This window comes from Nymphalis io, chromosome 3 (genome assembly GCF_905147045.1).
Source record: "Nymphalis io chromosome 3, ilAglIoxx1.1, whole genome shotgun sequence".
Lineage (NCBI taxonomy): Eukaryota > Metazoa > Arthropoda > Insecta > Lepidoptera > Nymphalidae > Nymphalis > Nymphalis io.
Genome location: NC_065890.1, coordinates 4,563,712 through 4,585,962, shown reverse-complemented (window position 1 = coordinate 4,585,962; position 22,251 = coordinate 4,563,712). Strand labels below are relative to the sequence as shown.

At 31.0% G+C, this 22,251-nt stretch overlaps 4 protein-coding genes across 4 annotated transcripts in view; 3 read left to right on the top strand and 1 right to left on the bottom strand.

The window, feature by feature from the left end:
* The window catches only part of LOC126781374 (inactive peptidyl-prolyl cis-trans isomerase shutdown-like), a 92,407-nt gene that overhangs the window by 36,422 nt on the left and 33,734 nt on the right, over nt 1-22,251 (top strand). The window lies entirely within an intron of this gene.
* LOC126781368 (DNA primase large subunit) lies at nt 208-1,901 on the top strand. Its single transcript, XM_050506324.1, has 2 exons — nt 208-1,564; nt 1,645-1,901. The coding sequence occupies exons 1-2, from the start codon at nt 322-324 to the stop codon at nt 1,899-1,901; spliced, it is 1,500 nt and encodes a 499-aa protein (XP_050362281.1). The 5' UTR covers nt 208-321.
* On the bottom strand, nt 1,581-9,715 carry LOC126781352 (Golgi apparatus protein 1). The gene is made up of 7 exons (XM_050506299.1): nt 8,777-9,715; nt 7,011-8,707; nt 6,133-6,280; nt 5,830-6,056; nt 5,412-5,595; nt 5,236-5,342; nt 1,581-2,114 (listed from the first exon to the last, which is right to left on the bottom strand). The coding sequence occupies exons 1-7, from the start codon at nt 9,537-9,539 to the stop codon at nt 1,950-1,952; spliced, it is 3,291 nt and encodes a 1,096-aa protein (XP_050362256.1). The 5' UTR covers nt 9,540-9,715; the 3' UTR covers nt 1,581-1,949.
* Nucleotides 10,408-20,829, top strand: LOC126781399 (transmembrane protein 18). Its single transcript, XM_050506361.1, has 4 exons — nt 10,408-10,613; nt 11,328-11,445; nt 13,363-13,511; nt 15,846-20,829. Exons 1-4 carry the CDS (start codon nt 10,557-10,559, stop codon nt 15,963-15,965), a joined length of 444 nt encoding a protein of 147 aa, XP_050362318.1. The 5' UTR covers nt 10,408-10,556; the 3' UTR covers nt 15,966-20,829.

Here is a 22,251-nt window from a genome sequence, read left to right as displayed (position 1 = left end):
AATATGTGTCAATCATTAAATTTTATTTATATTTTTTTATTATTGACTTCATTATTAAATCCATGTCATTTTTTGAAATACGTACATGTAAAAATTGCTGAATTATTTTTGTATGGCTAAATAAGTAAATTGTTGAACTAAGACATACTGTCTCTAATGTAGCTGTCAAAATGACTAAGCACCGACACTTGCACGTCAAAAGTCGCGCCAATTTAAGTTTAAGTCTTATATGTTTTTTAATTCTTATTTTAGTTTTATCAGCGGTACAGTAATCGTCGTATATAGTGATCAAATTATAACCTGTTTGTACGTTTTGTTATAATGGAATTTAAAATAAAAAGGAAATCTGTAAAAACAGTTACTGCTGGCAGTCTTGTTGATATTTATCCTCATGATTTACAAATGTATAAGATTCCTCCTACCGATAATATATCATTACAAGAATTTGAAAGTTTAGCTCTGGAGAGGCTTACTTTGCTAAGATGTTTAGCAACAGCAACGACTTTAAAGGGACTAAGAATTTTCTCAGAGGAATGGACTGATTTTGTTATAAGTGATTTGAAAAACCAAGGATTAAAGTACTATGCTAAACTCTGTGAAAAATCTGGTTGTGGGACAACTCAACTAGATTTAGAAGCTAGGCGAAAAGATCATATTGCTCATTTCATACTAAGATTAGCTTATTGTAGAACCGAAGAATTACGTCGTTGGTTCATTTCTCGAGAACTAGAGTTATTTAAAATGAGATTTATGACTATGAAGACTGATGCTATTGATTCTTTTTTTAAAATAAACAATCTATGCTACACTAATATATCTGATGATGAAAAGAATGAGCTTATGAAATATTTAAGAGAATCAACATTTTATCATAACAATCAAAATATAGAAAACTTTAAATTTTATAAGGTAAAGTTCTATGAAGTTCTTGATTTGGTAAAAGCGAGAAAAGTTTATCTTCGTGGTGGATATGCTTATATCCCACATAAAGATTTCATTTCTGTACTATCTGCACAATTTAGGATGCTGCTGCGGCAAAGTTTGGCAGTTGCTAGTCACCATTTAGGAGAGATTGAACAAGATGAGAGGCTCGTTTCCTTACTCAAAGGCTTGCATCAATCATACTCTGGTAATGATTTTATAAGTGATACAAAAGTAACAGTTCCAATAGAGAGCATTGATTCCTTATCTGCTAAATCATTTCCTTTATGTATGAAGCAACTTCATGAACAATTACGCTCTGCCCATCATCTTAAGCATGGTGGGAGATTGCAATATGGACTTTACCTAAAAGGTATAGGTGTCACACTTGAAGATTCCCTTAGATTTTGGAGAGAAGAATTCACAAAAATTATGGAATTAGACAAGTTCGAGAAACAATATGCATATAATATAAGATATAATTATGGAAAAGAAGGTAGCAAAAAAAACTACACTCCCTTCAACTGTTTAAAAATCATAAACACCAATGTAGGACCTGGAGAATGCCATGGCTGTCCATATAGACATTGCGATTCAAGCATCTTAAAAAATAAACTGAAAGGATATGGACTAGATGCTCAAGGTAATAAAACACTATGTAATTAATGACTTTATTAATTTCATTACTTAAATTTATTAAAATTTCAATTATTTTACTTACAGCTGTAAATGATGTCGTAGATATGGCCAAGAAAGGTCACTACCAAATTGCATGTAGTAAATATTTTGATGCAGTTAACAAAACAGATCTTGGCTTAGGTATTAATCATCCCAATCAATTCTTTGAAGAAAGTCAGAAACTTGTAAAAGGTGATATTAAAATTGAGGTAAAGAAAGAAGAAAAGTCTAATATAATTAAAACAGATTCCAATAATATTGAAGATATGGACTTTGATGAGATTACTGAGTGGAAAGAATAATTTTTTACTAATAAGAATATTATTAAACTAGGTATTACACAAATGTGTCTATTTTCTTTTTATATACATAGCCTTTTTTGTCATACGACCACAATATAAACCAAATATAAAAATTAATCCTACAATTGATATTCCTACAACTAAAAAGTACTTCTTGGATGGTGATGATGATATTTCATCATACACATCTCCAAAATTTTCAATCACATTTACCTGAAAAAAAAAACACTTTGATTTTATTACATTAAAATTAAATAACTAATGATGAAATGGAGATTTAAGTTTACTGACTCGTTTAAATTTAACAACATTTGAAAAAAGTTTAAAGAAACAAGGTGCAATGTATTGTATGGTGTGTTATCTTGTGGTTTAATATAAATATTTGGGGCTCAAAGCAGCAGCTTATTTTACATGGCTGACTAGGAGCAGATAGAAAAAAAGCACATTTTCATCTGAATTTGTCCAGACCTCTTCTCTTTTCTCCATACAGTTTTCATCTACAAATTCTGTTTTGACCACTCTTAATTATTTATAATAAATCTTTTAGCAAAATATACAGGTAAAAAAAACATTAATTATTTGTGGGGTAGAACGTAGCAAGATTATTTGGATCTTTGGATATTTATGGGACATATGATTTGTTAGTTATATGAAACTCATTTTAACACGTTGCCTGTCCGTGCATTATATATAATGCATTTTGGCTACTGCTGTGACGCCCGTGCTTTATCGATAATGCACGAGCCTATTCTTTTTGAATGGGGTTTTGTAGACTGGACGTGAGAGCTACGTCTATAATATTTTGCAGACGTATGAGCAGTGAATTGGGAATAATAAAACACCAATGTCCCGCCAATTTTTTTTTATTGGTTGGTAGCATGAACTGGTTTATTGAAAAGCATTATTATTTGAATAAAGTCCACTGGCAATTAGTGAGATTCGTTATAACATTGTAAGCAAAATGGTTTTTTACATGGAATGCACTCAGTTGTAACTTGTGAAGTCTTCTTCCTTGCATCAGTAGCTGTGAATCCCGATTCTTTCAGCTTTTTGTAGCAACTGGCACAACGTTTTTGCCAAATTTTTCCATTAGCTTTCTTGGGTATTTTCGTTAACTTGTGACTTGTAGGACGCAAAGAACTCGCAGAACTGGAACTTGAACAGTTCTCAGTTTCAACCTTAAGTAATTTCTTTATAATGATTTGATGACCATCCAGAACCTTCAATTTTGACTGTGGATGTAACTCGTTATAAATCAGAATGGCATTCACTACACTTATAGAAACAAGGTCCGCAGCAATTTTCTTATACCAAACAGAGGTTTTCCTCGCCGGCGAATTGTAACTTGCTAGTTGATCAGCCAAGTCTATGCCTTTCTTCCCTTCATTGTAGGTCAGCACCATAGTAGGCTTCAAAACTCTTCGAAAACCAGTTGACATTTGCATTTCGTGGTTGTGACACGTCGACAACATAAGCACATCCCGTTTATCATGCCATTTTAGGATGGTCGCAAAGTTGTTCTGCTGCACAGAAATTTGACCTTTTTCTAAACGTTGCTGAACCACTTCTTGGGGCAGTTCTCGACGGTTTTTGCGTATTGTTCCACACAAATCAGTACCTTGTTCTTTTAGGTACCTTGCCAAAGGTATGCTAGTGTAGTAATTGTCCGTTATCATGATTCTTCCTTCTTTAAGCAAATCTGTGCACAAACTAACAACAACTGACCCCGGTTTATCTAATCCAGTTATTTGGTCGTCTTGACCAGAATAAACGCGGTAACTCCAGGTATAACCACTATCAGTACATAATTTATAAATTTTTATGCCGTACTTATGAGATTTCTGTGGGTTGTAAGTTCAAAATTTAATTTTTCCCCTAAAACCAACCATCGACTCGTCGACTACTATACGTTCTCCGGGGGTAAATATTTTTCGACAGTTTTTTGTTAGTTTGTCGATGAGTGGCTGTATTTTATATAAACGGTCGCCTTCATTACGTGGGGCTTCGTTATCTACAAAATGCCAGCATTTTAATATCAGCGCGAATTTATTGTAGGACATATTTATCTCGTGAAGAAGTGGATGATAGTATAATTTGTCCTTTTTCCAGTAGTTTTCGAGCATTGGATAATTGATGACTCCCGTCAGTAAATAAACACCTAAAAACTTTCTCATTTCATCTCCTGTTATTGGTTTCCATCTCCTTAGACGACTGTTGGGCCTCAAATCATTCACTGTGGTTTGCAAAGCATATCTATTGGTTTCGACTACCATAAATTCAATTATGTCTTCATCGAAAATGTGGGTGAAAATCGTCCATAAGTCAGATTGATCAGAAAATAACCGTTCCTGGCGTTTGCCTTCATCATAACCAGTAAAAACTTGCCGTGGCAAACTCCTTATCTCACTCTGCCATTCAGTACTAAGTTGGGGGATATGTGGAGTAGAAAAAATGGAATCAGCAGGAGACATATGCAAATCATCAGCAGCAGACATTTGTAAAGCATCAGCAGGCAAACCAGAACTACCAGCATTTACTTCATTCGGCTGAGAAAGAGACCTAGCAGGGTGGCATTCAAGCTCGTCATTATCAGAAGCAGAAGCGGTTATGTTACCCGATTGTGCAATAGCGGCGTTTACATTCGGTGTATTAGTAATATCAATAAATTGTTGAATACTAATCAGATCCTCCTCCACCGAAAGCATAGGGATATCTTGTGCATTATATACGTATGTACCTGATTCTAAATCGTCTTCATCGTGTGAGTCCAAATCTTCTAGTTGGCGCGAGAATTCGTTTTCGCCATCACTATCTTCCAAAATACGTCGCATTTGTTCATCAGATAGAAGTTTTAGAGGCATTTTCACTTCAAAACAATAACAAGAACCAACGAAAAATTCGAATGATGTTTACTAACGAAAAGATACGTTTTAGCGGTAAAACTGACATTTATGACATATAACAATGAAAAGTTTGAATGACATTGACAATGATATGAACGAAAAGCAATAATAAGTTCATAAAAATGTATTAATTTAAATTCGTAACGTCCGTGCATTTTATGTAATCCATAATGTTCTTGCTACTACGTGTGTGCATTATTTGTAATGCACGGTATTCTAGCTGTCACGTCCGTGCATTAAAAATAATGCAATGCTGAAATTCAGTAAATTCGAAAGTTTTATTGATAATAATTTGTAAATTCTTTGTAAGTACATAAAGTACATAAAATGAAACAGTTTGGCCGAAAACAAAAATTGGACGTCACGACAACCGTGCCCAAAGTACTCTGGACAGGCAACGTGTTAATAAGAAATATTATATAAATACTCACTGATGCAACATATCTGTACATTTCCAATCTACTTGATAATTCTTTTTGACATTCTGCTTCAAGCTTCCTGTTACTATCATTAAGAATTATTTTTAAACACTTTAAACCTGAAATAAAAAATAAGCAATAATAAAATCAAAACTTATATTTGTTTAAAAGTTGACTAATTATCTTACGTCTGCCAGCTCCATGTTCAAGATCTTTGCAGTACTTTAATAAATCCAGAGCACATGCGCGCTCCAATAGGGGATCAGCTTCAATATCAACTTCAGTTTCTTCTATTATTTGTACAACTTCACGAGCACATTCAGCTGATACAATTTTATGATTTAATAGTGCATTCTTCAAACATTCTTCCACCTACAATAAAACTAAATGGTTAAAATTTAAAACAACATATTTAAACAATTAAAATATCTCAATTCTAAAACCGAGAAGTGTACCAATGATTAGAATTTGTCTGAAATCTGTTATTTTTTCAACAACTTTCGGTAATATAAAAATTCGGTAAAAAAAGCTTAGGTCGATATTTTATAAATAATTATTATGTTTTATTTTTTTAAGCGTATGTTAAATTTTTTTTTAAATATTTACCTGACCATCAGAATTCGTAATAGAGTCATTTGGCACTGAACATATTGTTTGTATTTCTGCTTTACATAATTTGCCTAAGAGGGGATCAAGGCGATAATTTAATGCTTGTTCCTTTAACACATTTGCCAGCTCATTTTCACAGGATTTTTCAAGTTTGGACTCCCTAAATTTCTCCTTCAAGCAATATAACATCTTTCCTTGAAGTTCTACATCTTGTGGTTCATTAGCTAAAAGAATTCATTGCTTTTATATTTGTTTTTCTGTGGTTGCAAAAGTGTGTTTATATATGTATATATAACTTACCAATTACGTCAGAACAAAACCTTTTTATGTCTCCCTTGCAAGAGTTTTGTAAGTTATTGTTAAACCGATAATCCATATTTTGTTCTATCATTCTTGTAACAACTACAATCTTACAATTGTTATCGAAGTCTGCTTCCAAACGATGGGCCTAAAGATGAAACATATATTTAGTTGTACATTCCACAAAACAAAATTCTTATGTTATATAAAACCATTCTTTAATTTCAATTAACAATATAAACATGTTAATTGAAAACATTGAAATGGTCTAACTGGTAGAACTTGAAGACCACGGATTCAATATCAATGTTTATATTTTATGACATACTGGCATACATAAAGCCGAGATGGCCTAGTGGTTAGAATGTGTGAATCTTAACCGATAATCGTGAGTTCAAACCCGGGCAAGCACCACTGAATTTTGATGTGCTAAATTGTGATTATAATTCATCTTGTGCTTGACGGTGAAGGAAAACATAGTGAGGAAACCTGCATGTGTCTAATTTCATTGAAATTCTGCCACATGTGTATTCTACCAACCTGCATTGGAGCAGCGTGGTGGAATAAGCTTCAAACCTTCTCCTCAAAATGGAGAAGATGCCTTAGCCCAGCAGTGGGACATTAACAGGCTGTTACTGTTACTGCATATATACATAGCAGAAAAAAATGTAAGCCGGCCTTCATGTGAAATTCTGCTACATTTGTATCCACCAACGAGCATTGGAGCAGCGTATATGAATTTCAAACATCTTTCTTAAAAGTAGAGAAGGCCTTTGCCCAGCCGACAGACAGACTTTTAAAGGCTGTAACTTATCTACTTTCAAAGCATCTGTTAATAAGATACGTAGGGAAAATTAAATGATTTCTGTAAAACCTACCTTTAAACAATCTAAAAGGACTGTTGGTTCAGTATTGTGACAGTACAAATCTATCATGTCATTGCAGCTTGTTACTAAATGATAGTCAACACCATTGTCTGAAAATTCTTGTTTTCTTACTACAAATATTGCCTTTCTACAACTCTCACTTAATTTCCCTTTTGCCGTTTGTAAGCATTCTAAGGCTGCCGATTCTGCATGAGGTACTAAGGGACAAAACTCTTGTAAATCTTTTTTACAAGCATCCTTGAGATCTGGATCTAAATCAATACTTTCTTTCTGTTGAAATAGTTGACTTCTAAGTTGTTGACGACATTCTTTATATATTGTATGTTTCCTTCTAGTTATAGTATCATTTCTTATTATTTCACTTAAACAAATAACAATTTGCAACTTTGTTTGTGCCTTTGGACAGAATCTCATAACATATGATTTACAGGCATTCTTAAACTTTCTAGTAAACCTATAATTTTTTAAGGAAATCAATTGCTCATGTTCAATGGCAGCTCTACATTTTACATTAGATTTTATTTCTGGATCATTTTTATGCACAATTAAGCATTCTATAATATCATCTTCATCTTTTTTGGTTTTAAGTTCAGACGAACACAATTTTTCAATGGGAACTCTACAATTTGTGCTAACTACAGGATTCAATTCAATATGATCACTTTGTGTTTCAGTAAAGTTGGTTACAGCCTCTTTACATTTAGATGAAAGCTCCTTTATTTTAGTTTGTAAGCACATAATTTCTTCTCCTTTACCAGTATTTTCAAAACAAAGATTGGCCAAGTCATCTATGCAAGTGTCAGCAATCTCAGGAAGTAAATCAACACTGACTGCTCTTTGTCGCATCACTCTTCTCACTTGTTGTTCACATGCTGGTTTCAGTATACCTTTGAGTTCTGAATTATAGGCATAATTATAAAGGCATGGTAGTATTAAGGGATCTTTTTCAGATGGGTGTTCATTAATATCAGCCCAATGTAGTCTAGCTCTACACTGAGTTACAGCATCAAATTTACATGCTTTATATAATTGTGGATCAAGTTTAAAGTCTCTGGATATAAAGTATTGTATTTGTAGCAATGCTATTTCACAGTCTGTTGTCATTACAGTTGTACCTAGTTTTTCCATGAGGCAAGACATCACTCTTCCATTTCCACCATTTACTTCCCTACAAGCTCTATCCACAACCGGTTTGCATGCTTTGTGTAGGATCGGATCAACTCTCCAATCTTCACCTGGATCAGCTTCTTGTACTAATATCTCTAAAGATCTTTGACAAGCTAAGCTTATTCGTTTGTCTTTTCGTTTTCTCGGTCTGGCATGTTCCATTAGGCAATGTATTGTTTTACCACCAACTTCGATTCCTCTACATAGCATTGTTATGTCATTGGCACAATTCTGCATCAATTCTGGCGATAACCTATAATCATCCATAAGCATTTTTCTATGATCAGTCATTTCAGCAACACATTCAGGGGAAAGTTTTATGCTCTCGTTTCGTGAAATATTTTCTAAGCACAGTAAAATTTGTGCTAGTCGTACCCCTTTATCATCAACTACTCCTTTGCGACAATGATATTTACGGATATCTTCTTTACATGATTTTACCAAACCCTTACTCATTTTATAATTCATAACCATGTTTCTTTGAACATAAAATAGTTGATCTTGACACCGTTTAGTCATAGCTAAAACAAATATATAATTTATACCACTGCTGTAGTCATAAAATTAAGTTGACAGTTTAATATACTTACCATTTTCAAATTTATGTCTTACAAGGCATTTGTACATCAATAATGAATCAGGAACTTCATCTGGACAAAAGTTCTTTTGATCTAAATTACAGGCAGCAAAAACAATTTTATCAATTTGTAACGAACTGTATTTCATTTCTTTTAAAGCAGTCATTTCTGTTTGGCATTCTGGACGCAATGTTTCCTCTAGACTTTGAAGACATATCAATGTATGTGTCTGGGAAAGGCTTTTCGGATCTTGTGGTATTCTACCACAATTATGTACCTCAATATCATCCAAGCAATTCTTCAAAAAATTTCCTGTTATCTGCCAGTCATTAAAAATCAATGTTTCTAATTTGTTTATAGTCCTCCAACATGATTTATTTTTTAAAATTGGTTTTTTTTTCAAAACACAGTCTATAGTGTTCAAATTTGTGCCCAGGCAATCTATAATACCATTTTCGTCCTGACATGGTATTCTCAATTTATTTTCGAGGAATTTACTGTTAAGTAAATCAGCTTGATGCGACCAAATTTTATGTTGACAAATAAATGGAATTTGAGTTTTGTTGTTATGAGTTGTATTTAATGCACAAGACAAAATATCAAGATCATCATCTAACTGTAAACATTGTTTTTCAAATAAAGAACATCCTCTTAAATCCAAAGTATATCTCTCTTTTGCCGTTTTAAAACTTTCTATTTCTTGATATCCTTGAACATTGCTTAAGATAATAAAGATGAAATAGCACACTGTTTTTGAAATATTAAGATTAAACATTTTTATGTGCCGGGTTTTTATAGTTAATTATTTATTATTTGTAATCATTGAAAAAATTTTGAAAGTATACTTGTATTAATATAAATTTTCACTTAATAACGTACCTATCATTTCTTTTATTTATGAGTACTTAAGCAATACAACATTAAGTGAGACTTCCAAAAAAAATATGTATTCGCTTACAAGTAAAACTTTTTTATTGCTACGATAGATTGACATTTCAAATTGACAATCATTTGACAACAAAAATATAAAATATTTTTAATGTTGGTATACATGTTTAGTTCTATAGCTTTACTAAAATAATAAGACACTGTAATGTAATTTATATTCATAAATAAAAATATGCAATACCTATTTTTAATTTTTATTTGTATATATTTAAGACTTAAATGTAAATAATTCTGTAATATTATATTATATCCAGTCTTACTTACGCTTACACATATTATGATTACAACATCTTATAACTAAACTATTTAAAACGTGTGACTAAAAAACGGTAGTGATGGTAGAATGGAACAGGCAACGTCGATCAACGGTTTGTACTACATTAATCGATCGATCATAGATCATATCAATTGTTTGATCAACGTTTTATTTTATAATTACCTCAATAGCAGTGTAATGTAAACAACACTGTAAAAGCTGCTGAAACTACAAGGACCAACTAAACTCAATTTCAACTGTGCATTTTTTAAATTGAATTGATGTAAGATAGTTTGCAGCGCTGAAACGCTTTTAATAAACATTTTTTACTTTAGAAATATATATTCCGAATCGCTACAAATTTAGTTTATTCTATTTTATAATGTAATCTGTGACGCTATAGGTACTTGTTTTATTTATCGCTTTGTCAATTGTCAAATTTATTTTGTCTTTAATGTGTTGTATGTTACTCTCAAACTCCTACAACCTACTAGCTACTGTGGCTATACATTTTAATTGGTGATTAGTCGGTGGATATAAGTAAATACAAACTGTGAATTTTGTGATATATCTCAAGAGAACAAAGTCATGGAGGGTTTTATCGAAGTCAATGAAATATCAGATTTCGTTTCATACATTAAGAGTGTAAGTATTTTGTTGACTCCATCGAATGATGCGGCAAATATGTTATTAAAACAATTAAGGAATGTAAATTAAGTACAAAAAAAGAAGTCCTATACGTGTAATGTTAAGAAGTTTCATTTTAATAAACTATTTAAAATTAATATTTTAAAGCCTTTCTATTTATACATTGCACTTGTTACAATAAATCTGTCGATTATATGAAGGCAGTTATATTTACATTTCGTAGTTCTTATTCTCATTCAAATTTATATAACATTATTTCGCTCACTTAAATATCTTTATATCCATGAATAATATATATTTTTTAATATTACGAGTATTATGTATATGTATATTCCGTAACAGCCTGTGAATGTCCCACTGCTGGGCTAAAGGCCTCCTCCCCTCTTTTTGAGGAGAAGGTATTGGAGTTTATTCCACCACGCTGCTCCAATGCGGGTTGGTGGAATACACATGTGGCAGATTTCAGTAAAATTAGACACATGCAGGTTTCCTCACGATGTTTTCCTTCACCATAAAGCACGAGATGAATTATAATCATAAATTAAGCACATGAAAATTCAGTGGTGCTTGCCCGGGTTTGAACCCACAATCATCGGTTAAGATTTACGCGTTCTTACCACTGGGCCATCTCAGCTTTTTGTTTATATATATGTATATTAATACTTATTAAAAAAAGTTAGTGTAAGTTTAATATGTCTCATTAAATTTCAGATTGAATGGAGAGACCCATGGCTCATAGCTCTCCTGTCTTTTCATGTACTCGTTACTTTTACCTGTTTCTCAACAAGAAATTATAGCAATTTTCAAATAATCCTTTTCATCACATTATGTAAGTATCATTATTTTATTAAATTTAATAAATGGATTATTAACTTTTCATTTCTAAAGTCAATTCTTTTCTGTAATAGTATGAGCATTGATATAGAGATTCTTACAATCGTTTTCAAATTATTGAACCATGTATAGATTGTATAAAATTACATACACAATATTTACATGTATCACATACAATTATTAGGCTTGTGTTATAGAAATAAGTAGTAATTGTATATAACATTTATATTTTTCCCATTGTGTCTAGTAATTCAATGTTCTGGCTATGATAGCAAACAGTAATTGTATCAAATATTCTCTGGTGTCAACATATTTGTGCAATGTTTAAAAATATAGGAATACCTCATAATACCAAAATATTGAATAAGATTAAAGTTTAAAGATCTTTGGATAGTCATTTTTTTTGTTGTTGTTGTACAACGACATTTCCTCAGGCAAGATTAATTTATTTATTGAGATAGTTACACTATCAACTTATCACTAAATATGTAAAATTAACAACTTAAACAGCTACTCTTACGAAGTGATACTTCTTTAAATGTGTAAAATTCAATCCAGATGCCTGCAATGACTGTTTAATAGAGATTAAATTCCCAAAAGCATTTTTTCAGACCAATCTAATTTATCTGCAACATTGCTTACTAAGAGAACAATATAAGGGTCCACAGCTACATTTTGTTGATAAAATGAAATTTCTATTAATTTTGCTATATAAAATAACTTAATTCAAAATGCGCATAAATGTTAAATGCAAATGATATGCTTTATATTTCTGGTTTTTTTTCAAAACAAAAGTAATAAAATTATTTTAAAAGACTAAATAGTATGAAATCGACTACAGTTGAATAGTGAATGAAAAAACATAATTTACAAGTTGAGAAAGTTACCATTCAATTCTTGACCTTTAACAAAGAATATTTAAACATTGCTTGACAATTAATATTGTCAGTGGAAGAGTGTTTGAAGTAATAAATATTCATTGTTCATATTCTAATGTATTCAGTTTTGTGAATGTGTGTCTTGAAGCTATATATTGCTTGGCATTGCTAATTAAAGTTTTCACATCTTTAGTTTTATTTATAGTTATATGATATAATGTTTGTATTAGTAAGGTAAAACTAATATAGAGGACTTCTAAAAATCCCCTCAACTATGTATTTATATTTACTAAATAGGGACACCTAAGTCTATAGCTATAAAGTTAATATATATTGCTCAACAAAATATTATTGTGATCGCAATTGGTATATTTTCTTTAAAAATCCGGTAATTTATGATAAAGCAATCCACATGCTATAATAGAAGAAACATTTATGGAAGTTGGTTTTAATTATACTGGCTTCATATTACCTTTATATGGAGATAAGTTTACAGCAAAGGCTCCATGATTTATTTATATTATTTATATTTATTTATCTTTGAACCAAAGTTTTGTTTATCTTGCCCTTTAAAATAATTATAATTTGTGAGTGTTATGACCAATTATTTCATAATTTTTGATATGAAAGTATTATGTAAATTTGTAGTTAATAAAGTATTATTTATATATTTTTATGAGCTTGTTTTCTTATATTATTTTTTGTATTTTATGCATTTGTAAACTAACCAGATAAGAGGTTAAGATGAGGAAAATTGAAATGTCAAAAATGATGAAGTAACTAAACAATGCTTTAGATTTGAAAGTCATACTGTTTTAAAAGTTAAATGAATAATAAATCAATTATGATAATTCGTGTTGAATGACCGCGTGTTTTAATATTCATTTGTTGGCCAAAAATAAATTTTAAAACAAAGTAACGAATTTGTTATTAATTTGAAATAAAAACTTAATTATCAACATCATAAACCGTTGTATACAAATTAATTATTATTCGAAATTAAAGAAGTATATTAAATGATTTTTCTCTTGCAGTATTACTCGTTTATTTTTCGGAGAGCATAAACGAAGTCGCCGCAAGGAACTGGAATCTATTTTCAAGGCAGCAATACTTCGATAGCAAAGGCCTATTCATATCGGTCGTCTTCTGTATACCCATATTGTTAAACTGCATGATAATGGTGGTAAGTTGATATATTTTTTCGTATCTCGTATTACAGTCACGCCATGGTCCGATGATTGTACGTTATCTACGCGTTGCACGATTATAACTGTTCTAATTAATTTTAGATTATATTAATAAAACAAAGCTCCTCTATTTATACACATTCAATCCTTTGTCCTTACTGAATATCAACGCACAGACAAAACTACTAAGTCTAGGAAGTTGGATTTGGAACATAAATACATTTTATAACGTAATGTTATCAGTTTCAGATATTTGAAAGTTTCAACTTTTAGGTGGGGAAATTTGTGATGTAAATTTGTATGAGAATATTTGTTCATTAAAGATGGAAATATAAAGTTTGTTATAAAGTTATTTTTATCTTATTGCAAATTAACATTAAGAGTTGCTAAGGTTACTAATTTCTTTCGGGTTACATTTATTTTAATAAAAATAAATAACATAAGTGGCCGGAATAGTTATCATAATAAATTTATTTCTACATATTATGAATAGAATGCAGGACTTATTTTTTGTATATATTTAGAAGAGTTATTATGTTAGAATACAAAGATATAATTATATATATAATTGACGTGACTTGATTCGTTCAAAGACTGTTTGCAATTTATATATAGCAGCGTAATTAAATAAAAAAAAAACAATACTCATTAAATCGCTATTAAGCCGTATACATTTATACGGATTGTAAGATTAAAACGGACATTTAAAGGTTACGTTGTTTAATAATTTATTCAGATATGTGATTTAATTAATTGCTCACATGCGAGTGACGAACTCGAAATCGAATAGATTTAAAAAATAAAAATTTTAATTTTCTTATGTCAAAAAAAAAAAAATCTAACTTCAAAATTGAACACAAGAAATCTAAAAGACACTTAAACTAAAAGCATTAAAATACCAGACTATAATGAAAAATATATAATGGGTGAGTGAGCCAGTGTAATTACAGGCACAAGGGACATAAAATCTTAGTTCCCAAGGTTGGTGGCGCATTGGCTATAAGCGATGGTTGACATTTCTTACAATGCCAATGTCTAAGGGCGTTTCATCAGGTGGCCCATATGCTCGTCCACCTTCCTATTCTATATAAAAAAAAATTTAAAGTACCTAATCGATTATTTTTGAAATCGGTGTCTATCAATATGAATGGTGAACATTTCTCGTTTAAATTTTGCCAAAAAAGTAATAAAATTAATGACGTCGACCGTTGAAATAAATGATTTAATAAATAGTCGTGTTTTTGCTCATAAACAATGCGAAGCTTTAACCACCGACGTGATTATCTTCATGCAAGTACCGACGTGTGGGTCGGACAAGCCCGTAGGTTCAAAAAATACAAAGAATTGTGGTATTATAATGGTTAAATTAAGGGTCGATGTAGTTGCCACGGTAGCATGCGAAAGCGATCCCGTGGCGCTCCTCGTTAAGACAGAAAGGGTACCGCTGGTTTTTTAGTTTTTTTACTGGGTATTCATATGGGACACCGGCGAGCCCCACATACCCCCCACTGTTCCTGTGGGGGAAACGCGAAATGCATGTTTCCAGCGTTAAAAAAAAGGGTTGATGTAGTTACTTGGACACTTTGCAATAAAAAATATGTTTATTTATTTGTTATTTTGTGCTGTCTACATTTTTGGTCGTAATTTTCCGTTGAAAATAACTTGATATCATTAATCAGTCTCTGTTCAGGCCATTAAAATGTTTAAAGTAATTGAAGTAAGTTATCATCAATTATTGGTCCAGTCAAAATGGACATTTTAATTAACTATAATTCGCATACAGCTGAAATTTGGTATACGTCTTAGGTATACTATTATAAATGAAATATCCAGAAAAAAGCTGAAGACAGATATTCATTGACTTTTTCTTTGTTTAAGTATTTAATTTGCAATGCTGGACACAATAAATAAATAAAAAAAATACGATATACTGTTTTTTTTTTAATAATAAATCTACAAGTAACGAGAAGCCCAAACAAATACTGTTCAATGTAATTTTATATTTTTGGATGCTGTATTTGCATTTAGTAGAATACAATTAATTATTTCATTCTTATTTAGTTTCGTTACGATCTAATTATAACCAGTTTTGCGAATGAATTCAAATAGTGGGATAATCCTATTAGCTTGTCGCTCATTGTCTTCGTTTCTATAGCTACGGTTCGAAACGAGTCGTGAAACATACGGATGACATACCTTTAGAATTCAAGTATTCTAGATGGTAGTAAAAATGTTCTTTGATTTAGAATTGAATTAAAGAAACTAAAATGTAATGTAATAATTTAAAAAAGGTCAATGTGCAATTTTAATAGTATTGAAAATATTTTCAGGGTTCGTGGCTTTATCAATCTACCCAACTAATGACAAATCTGAAGAAAGCGCAGCTCAGACAACGCCTCAAAGAATTGAACATGCACAGGGAGCAGCAACAGCACATGAAAGCAGAATAAGTAAAAAAAATACTATTATTTTTTTATAAAATCGGACCTGATATTTCTAACATCTAAGGCAGTTTTTGTTTAGAAACTCAACCTGTTCTATTGTAATTTTCGCGATACTTTTAAATTTGACGAAGAATACTTTGTCCTAAAACTATTCGCACACATACTAACAGCTTATTAAATTCAGTCAAAATAAACGTCAAAACGTTTTAGTGATGTTTACGATGGTTATGTTAGGGCTATGTGTTGCATTGGATTTTCGCAGAAATGTATTTTCTAATTGTTATAGATAAGACCCTTAATGGTAACGCGTTAGTTGTGCTGATTTATACTCTTTCAATAATTCACTATGTAGGTTTAAGATTTCGGTCCTTCGAGCCGGTATACACACATAAAGCTGTAATGTTCTGTAAATATTATGTTTTTTAGATTATTTAATAACATCTATAACATGAAGTCGAGATGGCCCAGTGGCTAGAACGCGTGAATCTTAACCGATGAACGTGGGTTCAAACCCTGGCAAGCACCTCTGAATTTACATGTGCTTAATTTCTGTTTATAATTCATCTCGTGCTTTTCGGTGAAGGAAAACATCGTGAGGAAACCTGCATGTGTCTAATTTCATCGAAATTCTGCCACATGTGTATTCCACCAACCCGCACTGGAGCAGCGTGGTGGAATAAGCTCCACACCTTCTCCTCAAAAAAGGGAGAGGAGGCCTTAGCCCAGCAGTGGGACATTTACAGGCTGTTACTGTTACTGTTACTATCTATAACATATAGATCTATAAATATGTAACTAAACAATTAACGTTATTATTAGAAGTATCAACGCGGATTTTTTTTTTCTTTATCTAATATTATTATACCTACTTCTCTTGATTAACTCAATAACGAAAGAGTAATGTCTTTGAAAATAAAAGTATTTTTTAAATAATAATAATATTTTTTGCGTCTATTTAACATTTTCTAATAAATATAAATTAAATATTTCTAGGATTTCTCTTCTATTTTGTACTAAATTGGTGACATTGTGATGACTATTTTTGTATGTTCTACGTCAATTATTGTCAATGGCCATAATAAGATGTGCAATATTTATTAATTGTTACTATATAAATGTTAATATATAAGTTTAATTAAAATTGGTGTATGTCCATAAACAATGTCAAGAGAATATTTCGTTCAAATGCTGTAAGTTATTAATATAACTTTATTTTAATTGTAAGTTATATTAAGTAAGACACCGCATTCGTTTTAACTATGACTGCGAGTTTTAAATAAACTTCAGAACTCCATTTCAGAAAAATCCCTCTTTATTTCAAAGATAATATTTTAATTAAAGAATGGTATTATTGTTCATATTTCTGACATAAGTTTTATTACAATATATTTTATTATACAAGTAATTAAAACCATATTTTTTGTTTGGCAGTTAGGCAACTAAGACATAAAAAAAAGATATTTTAAATTTCAAATCAATGTCAATATTGTTGACAGTGACAGATTTATTGCTATTTTTTTAACTTGCAACTCTCTCTTACATAAATTTCATTCCATGTTATGAAAATTCCGGATGTTTTCATATTATGGAGCTTGTTTACGTTTTGTCATCTTCGTAATGAAAACGAATGCCGACGAACTTTAAAGGACGGATCGGATGTGATAAATTGCAAACAATTATGTACATTTTTTTAAAAGCCGAGATGGCCACTAGGCCATCCAATAGGTTAGAACGCGTGAATCTTAACCGATGATCTTGGGTTCAAACCTGGGCAAGCACCACTGAATTTTCATGTGCTTAATTTGTGATTATAATTCATCTCGTGCTTGACGGTGAAGGAAAACATCGTGAGGAAACATGCATGTGTCTAATTTCATTGAAATTATGTCACATATGTATTCTACCAAACCGCATTGGAGCAGCGTGGTGGAATAAGCTCTAAACCTTCTCCTCAAAAACAGAGATGAGGCCTTAGCCCAGCAGTGGGACATTAACAGGCTGTTACTATATGTACATTTTTATTTGATCTTATCGAAGTTAAGTCAAATTTTAGAATGAGTAACGTGAAAATTAAAAATAAACACAAATATATATCGTGTTTAATTATTATTACGGTCATTAAACACGAATCTGAGAACGAACAAAGAATTTACGATTGCTTATTACGCAAGGAGTTTTACTATTAATTATGAACTAGTTTTGAGTGCGGTTTGGTTAAATCTTGCCTTACTTATATACCTTGTGACTAACTCATCTATGTCGAAATATATTTTATTCTTTATTCAAATTTGAAAACGATCATAATTAAAATATTAATTGTCTTACATCACTTCATAGGATTTAAAGATACGACAATCACCCTAGTACAAGGACCATGTTTAGTTGATAATTATAAATGATCATTGACAGTTGTAATCCATTTTTTTTTTTTGAATTATGTTAGATTTCTCGCGAAATTAATTAGAATTCGTGTGATTATAGCCGTGCCGTGTACTTAAGTACTTTATTCTAATGCATCATTATATAGGTATATATATGAACGTATTATAAATTATATTTTATAATGTAGACTTATTAAATTTTACTGTTAAAACAATACATCTTTATTGTTTGTCTGGATTCGTGATATTTGAAAAATTAATTGTATTTTATGTAACTATTCGTTAAGTTTAATTTTTGCAATAAGCAATTTGTTTTGATTTCGATGAAAATTTTACACAAAACTGTGTATAATATAATAATTACTAGTTCTATTTTATCCATTCGATTGTATAAAAAAGTTGGAATATTACTTTTTTTTTTTTAAATACACTGATGTAAGTTACCAAAATAATAATTAATATTATAAATAATTATATAATTCGGTGTGTAACACGTTTTGTATGTGCCATAACATTCACTTTCATCTTAAAAAATGCATAAAGTGCCTTAGTACACTTGCTACTTTTGCTAAACTATAAAATTGCTTACAAATTAAAGGCTACACGTTAATCACATGTCGAATCTAAACAAAGTAATGCATATGACCAGCCCCGGATTTATTCCTAGGGGCCGCGCCAGCTGAGGTGCCCCAAAAAAAAAGATAATTTTGCTCTAACCGTAACATAGAAATGGCGATTGTTCTTGAACTCAATCGTAATTAAATTAATACTCTGTATTGCTTTGAGAGTAATACTGTCAAGAGAGAATAAGGACACGTGCTTGTTTGACTAGTGTTGTACTTCATGGCTCTGCCGGGCACGTGTGGTTCACTAGAATGGAATAGTGATGTAACGAATTGTAGTCTGTATGTACATCTTATGATATTCACATTTGCAAAGCATTGACTATGAAAATTTTTATGTTATTTTGTGTGATATGTAATTTGTAATACAAATTTAATAGGTAAGTGCTGATAATTCGATGTAAACTTGCCTAATATAACGCAGTATAGGCTGAAATTGTTGAATTTAAAAATGTAGTCACTATTTTAAATTAATGTAAGATTAATTCTTTAAGTGCATTTATTCGTAAACAGAATGTGTTACCTATGAAATATATCATCGCTACATTGCTAAAAAGCCGATGGACATTTTATAAGGAATATTTTTAATACATGTTTATAGATTATGTTTTGTTAAAGAAAAAAAGTTTTTTAAAGCACAGTAAATATTTAATTTCCCTGTATAAATTTGGTTTGTCTATGTCTTCTTTTTATAAGTACTGCGTTGATGTAGAACACCAAAAACGAAAGTGTGAAAAAACTTAGTGTTCGAAAGCAATTGATTATTGCTAAAATAACTAAAATAATACGATGTTATTTTATTTGTGTATATTTTAATACATTAAATAATGTAGACTATCTCGCGTAATGAATATAGCTATTAAGCGGTTTTCACAGCTAGTAACACCGAGTAAAATGTATCGACATGACTTAAAATTAGTAAATAATACAACGGCTTTGTATGTTATTCAACTTCAATATATTTATGAATTTTATTGAAGTTAAACATCTTTGAACGCGATAATAAAAAAATCTAGATTTTGAGTGCAACATTTCAATATGAAATGTTTGATCGAAACGAGTCCGACGCAAAAATAAATTAGCTTTGCGCGACGACGCCTTGTAAAATCATTTAATTCATACGTCATATTCATTAATTTCTTTCATTGAAAATGCGACGGGAGAATTAGACATAGTTTGAAAAACGTCCATTCTCGTTATATGATTAACGATGTGCAGTGAAGACTGATTGTCAATAACGAAAGCATATTGTTCTTATAAAAGGTAGTTACGCAATCTTTATACTACAAATACATTTGATTATAAACTTTTTTTTTATTACAAATTGTTATTCGAAATTTGATTCTTGATATACGATTGTGTTGTGCTGTAAATTTTGCCATGTTTTACATGGCAACTATTTAAAAAAAAATAAGAGTACTGTATACCGATTCTTAATGTTGAAGGGATTCATTTCATGGTTTTTGTTTAGATGTAATGAACGTATGCATAAGTTTTCTTAGCATTCGAACAATCGATGTCCTGTTATGTGAACCTGCTGTCATTCAATATCATTTCAATATTTCGGTTTCATTGATGTTATTTCGAAGCGGATTCGAAAAGATTACTTTCAGTGACATAATTTTAATCCTTCCACTCTATGATCTAGGAAGCAGTTACCGCCGTAGTCTTATCGAGACAGGTCGAGCATTCAGCTGTAAATAAACCAAGTTAAGCCGAAATATGTATATAATCGAAATAAATGTGTTTTTTTTTTTTTTGTAACTTTCTAATCACTTTTTATTTTATTTATGTTCTATGTATAATTATGATTTTTACAAATATGTTAATAAAACATCACGTTTGCTATATCGGTATTGAACTGGATCTGTGTATGACTTTGAGTTCGCTTTTCTAGTGTTTATGAAACTATAGTGGAATGCGTAAAGTCTTTGAATATAAAAATGTACATGGTACTTTGAAGATAATAAGATTAATAATTATTTATATAAGATATACAGTTTGGGAACTGTCTCATATTGTATATAATGTTTAATGTCATGTTTTCTTATATTATTAGCATATTGCCTTATTCATGTAGGTACTAACCGTTATCTAATTGACGAAGAATGAACGAAAGCTTAAATAAAAATTTTATGTTATAGAAATAGTTTTATTATTATTAAAGACTCTATTTGTTTGGGATCAAAAATTAAGACTTCAGCACCATTTCATCGAACATCATGAAAGTTGCGATATGTATGTTTTTCATGTAAATTTTTATGAAACTGCATCACTAGACTACGCTTCTTCAATTCATCTTCTATACCGTTCAAGTCACCCCATGACAATTACAACATTGAAGCATTACACTTGCTTACTGATAGCCAAGATATTAATCCTAAAACAATTAAATAAGCTTATAATAAAGATTGATTATATCCATTTAATTTATTAAGGACCATCAGCAGTAACACTTAAACATGTAATAATAAAAACACATTCAGACTTATCATAGCATGTGACTCTTCAATACGGCCACAACGTACATTTTAAGGCACAATATACATACATATTCCTCTTTAAATTATTCGAATCAGACCTTTCGCTTAGAAGTTAGGACTGATATAATAACCCAAAAAATTAAAAATGCCGCGGTGTGAGCGAACCACGGATAACGGGAGTAAACAGCAGTACGCTTAGTCTATTATTTATCTACACCTTTTATTATTTGTACAATATAAATAGTTGAATAGTACTTTTTTAATTTTAATATATTTTTTGTTATTTAAAACTTTATAACGCTATATAAAAATTGATTGGCCGCAAAGCCCTTACGAATTTATGAAATTCACGCGCAAGAAAAAATATGATGGTGGTGACCAACGGTGCGGTGGGGAAGTAGTGGGCGCAAAGATTTTACCATGTTCATCACATATTCTACCGCCAAACAGCAATATTTAGTATTGTTGTGTTCCAGTTTAAACGGCCAAAGAGCCATTGTAACTACAAGCACAAGGGACATAACAATTTAGTTTCCAAGTTTGGAGGCGCATTGGCAATGGAAGGGATGGTTAATAATTTTTTTTATGGTCAATGTCTATGAGTTGTGGTCAACTATTGTTATAAAAACAATATACATAGAAACCATAATAAATAAACGCATGAAAAAATTCGCAGGGCGTGTGCGTTATGTTTATATATTATTATGGCACTGCGGCCAATCTCAAGAGAGATTAGCCAACTGCGCAGGACATATTGTAGGGCACAAATGTGTGTGCAAACAAAGGTGCAGTCTCTATTCCCTCT

Bases quoted from the DNA above. Each gene is read 5' to 3' on its own strand.
- LOC126781368 (XM_050506324.1), top strand. From the start codon at position 322: ATGGAATTTAAAATAAAAAGGAAATCTGTAAAAACAGTTACTGCTGGC. The intron at 1,565-1,644 runs GTAATAAAACAC...TTTTACTTACAG, and splicing joins ATATGGACTAGATGCTCAAG to CTGTAAATGATGTCGTAGAT.
- LOC126781352 (XM_050506299.1), bottom strand. From the start codon at position 9,539: ATGTTTAATCTTAATATTTCAAAAACAGTGTGCTATTTCATCTTTATT. The intron at 8,708-8,776 runs GTAAGTATATTA...TATTTGTTTTAG, and splicing joins AAGACATAAATTTGAAAATG to CTATGACTAAACGGTGTCAA. The intron at 2,115-5,235 runs GTGAGTATTTAT...TTTTTTTTTCAG, and splicing joins TGTACAGATATGTTGCATCA to GTAAATGTGATTGAAAATTT.
- LOC126781399 (XM_050506361.1), top strand. From the start codon at position 10,557: ATGGAGGGTTTTATCGAAGTCAATGAAATATCAGATTTCGTTTCATAC. The intron at 11,446-13,362 runs GTAAGTATCATT...TTTCTCTTGCAG, and splicing joins AATCCTTTTCATCACATTAT to TATTACTCGTTTATTTTTCG. The intron at 13,512-15,845 runs GTAAGTTGATAT...AAATATTTTCAG, and splicing joins TAAACTGCATGATAATGGTG to GGTTCGTGGCTTTATCAATC.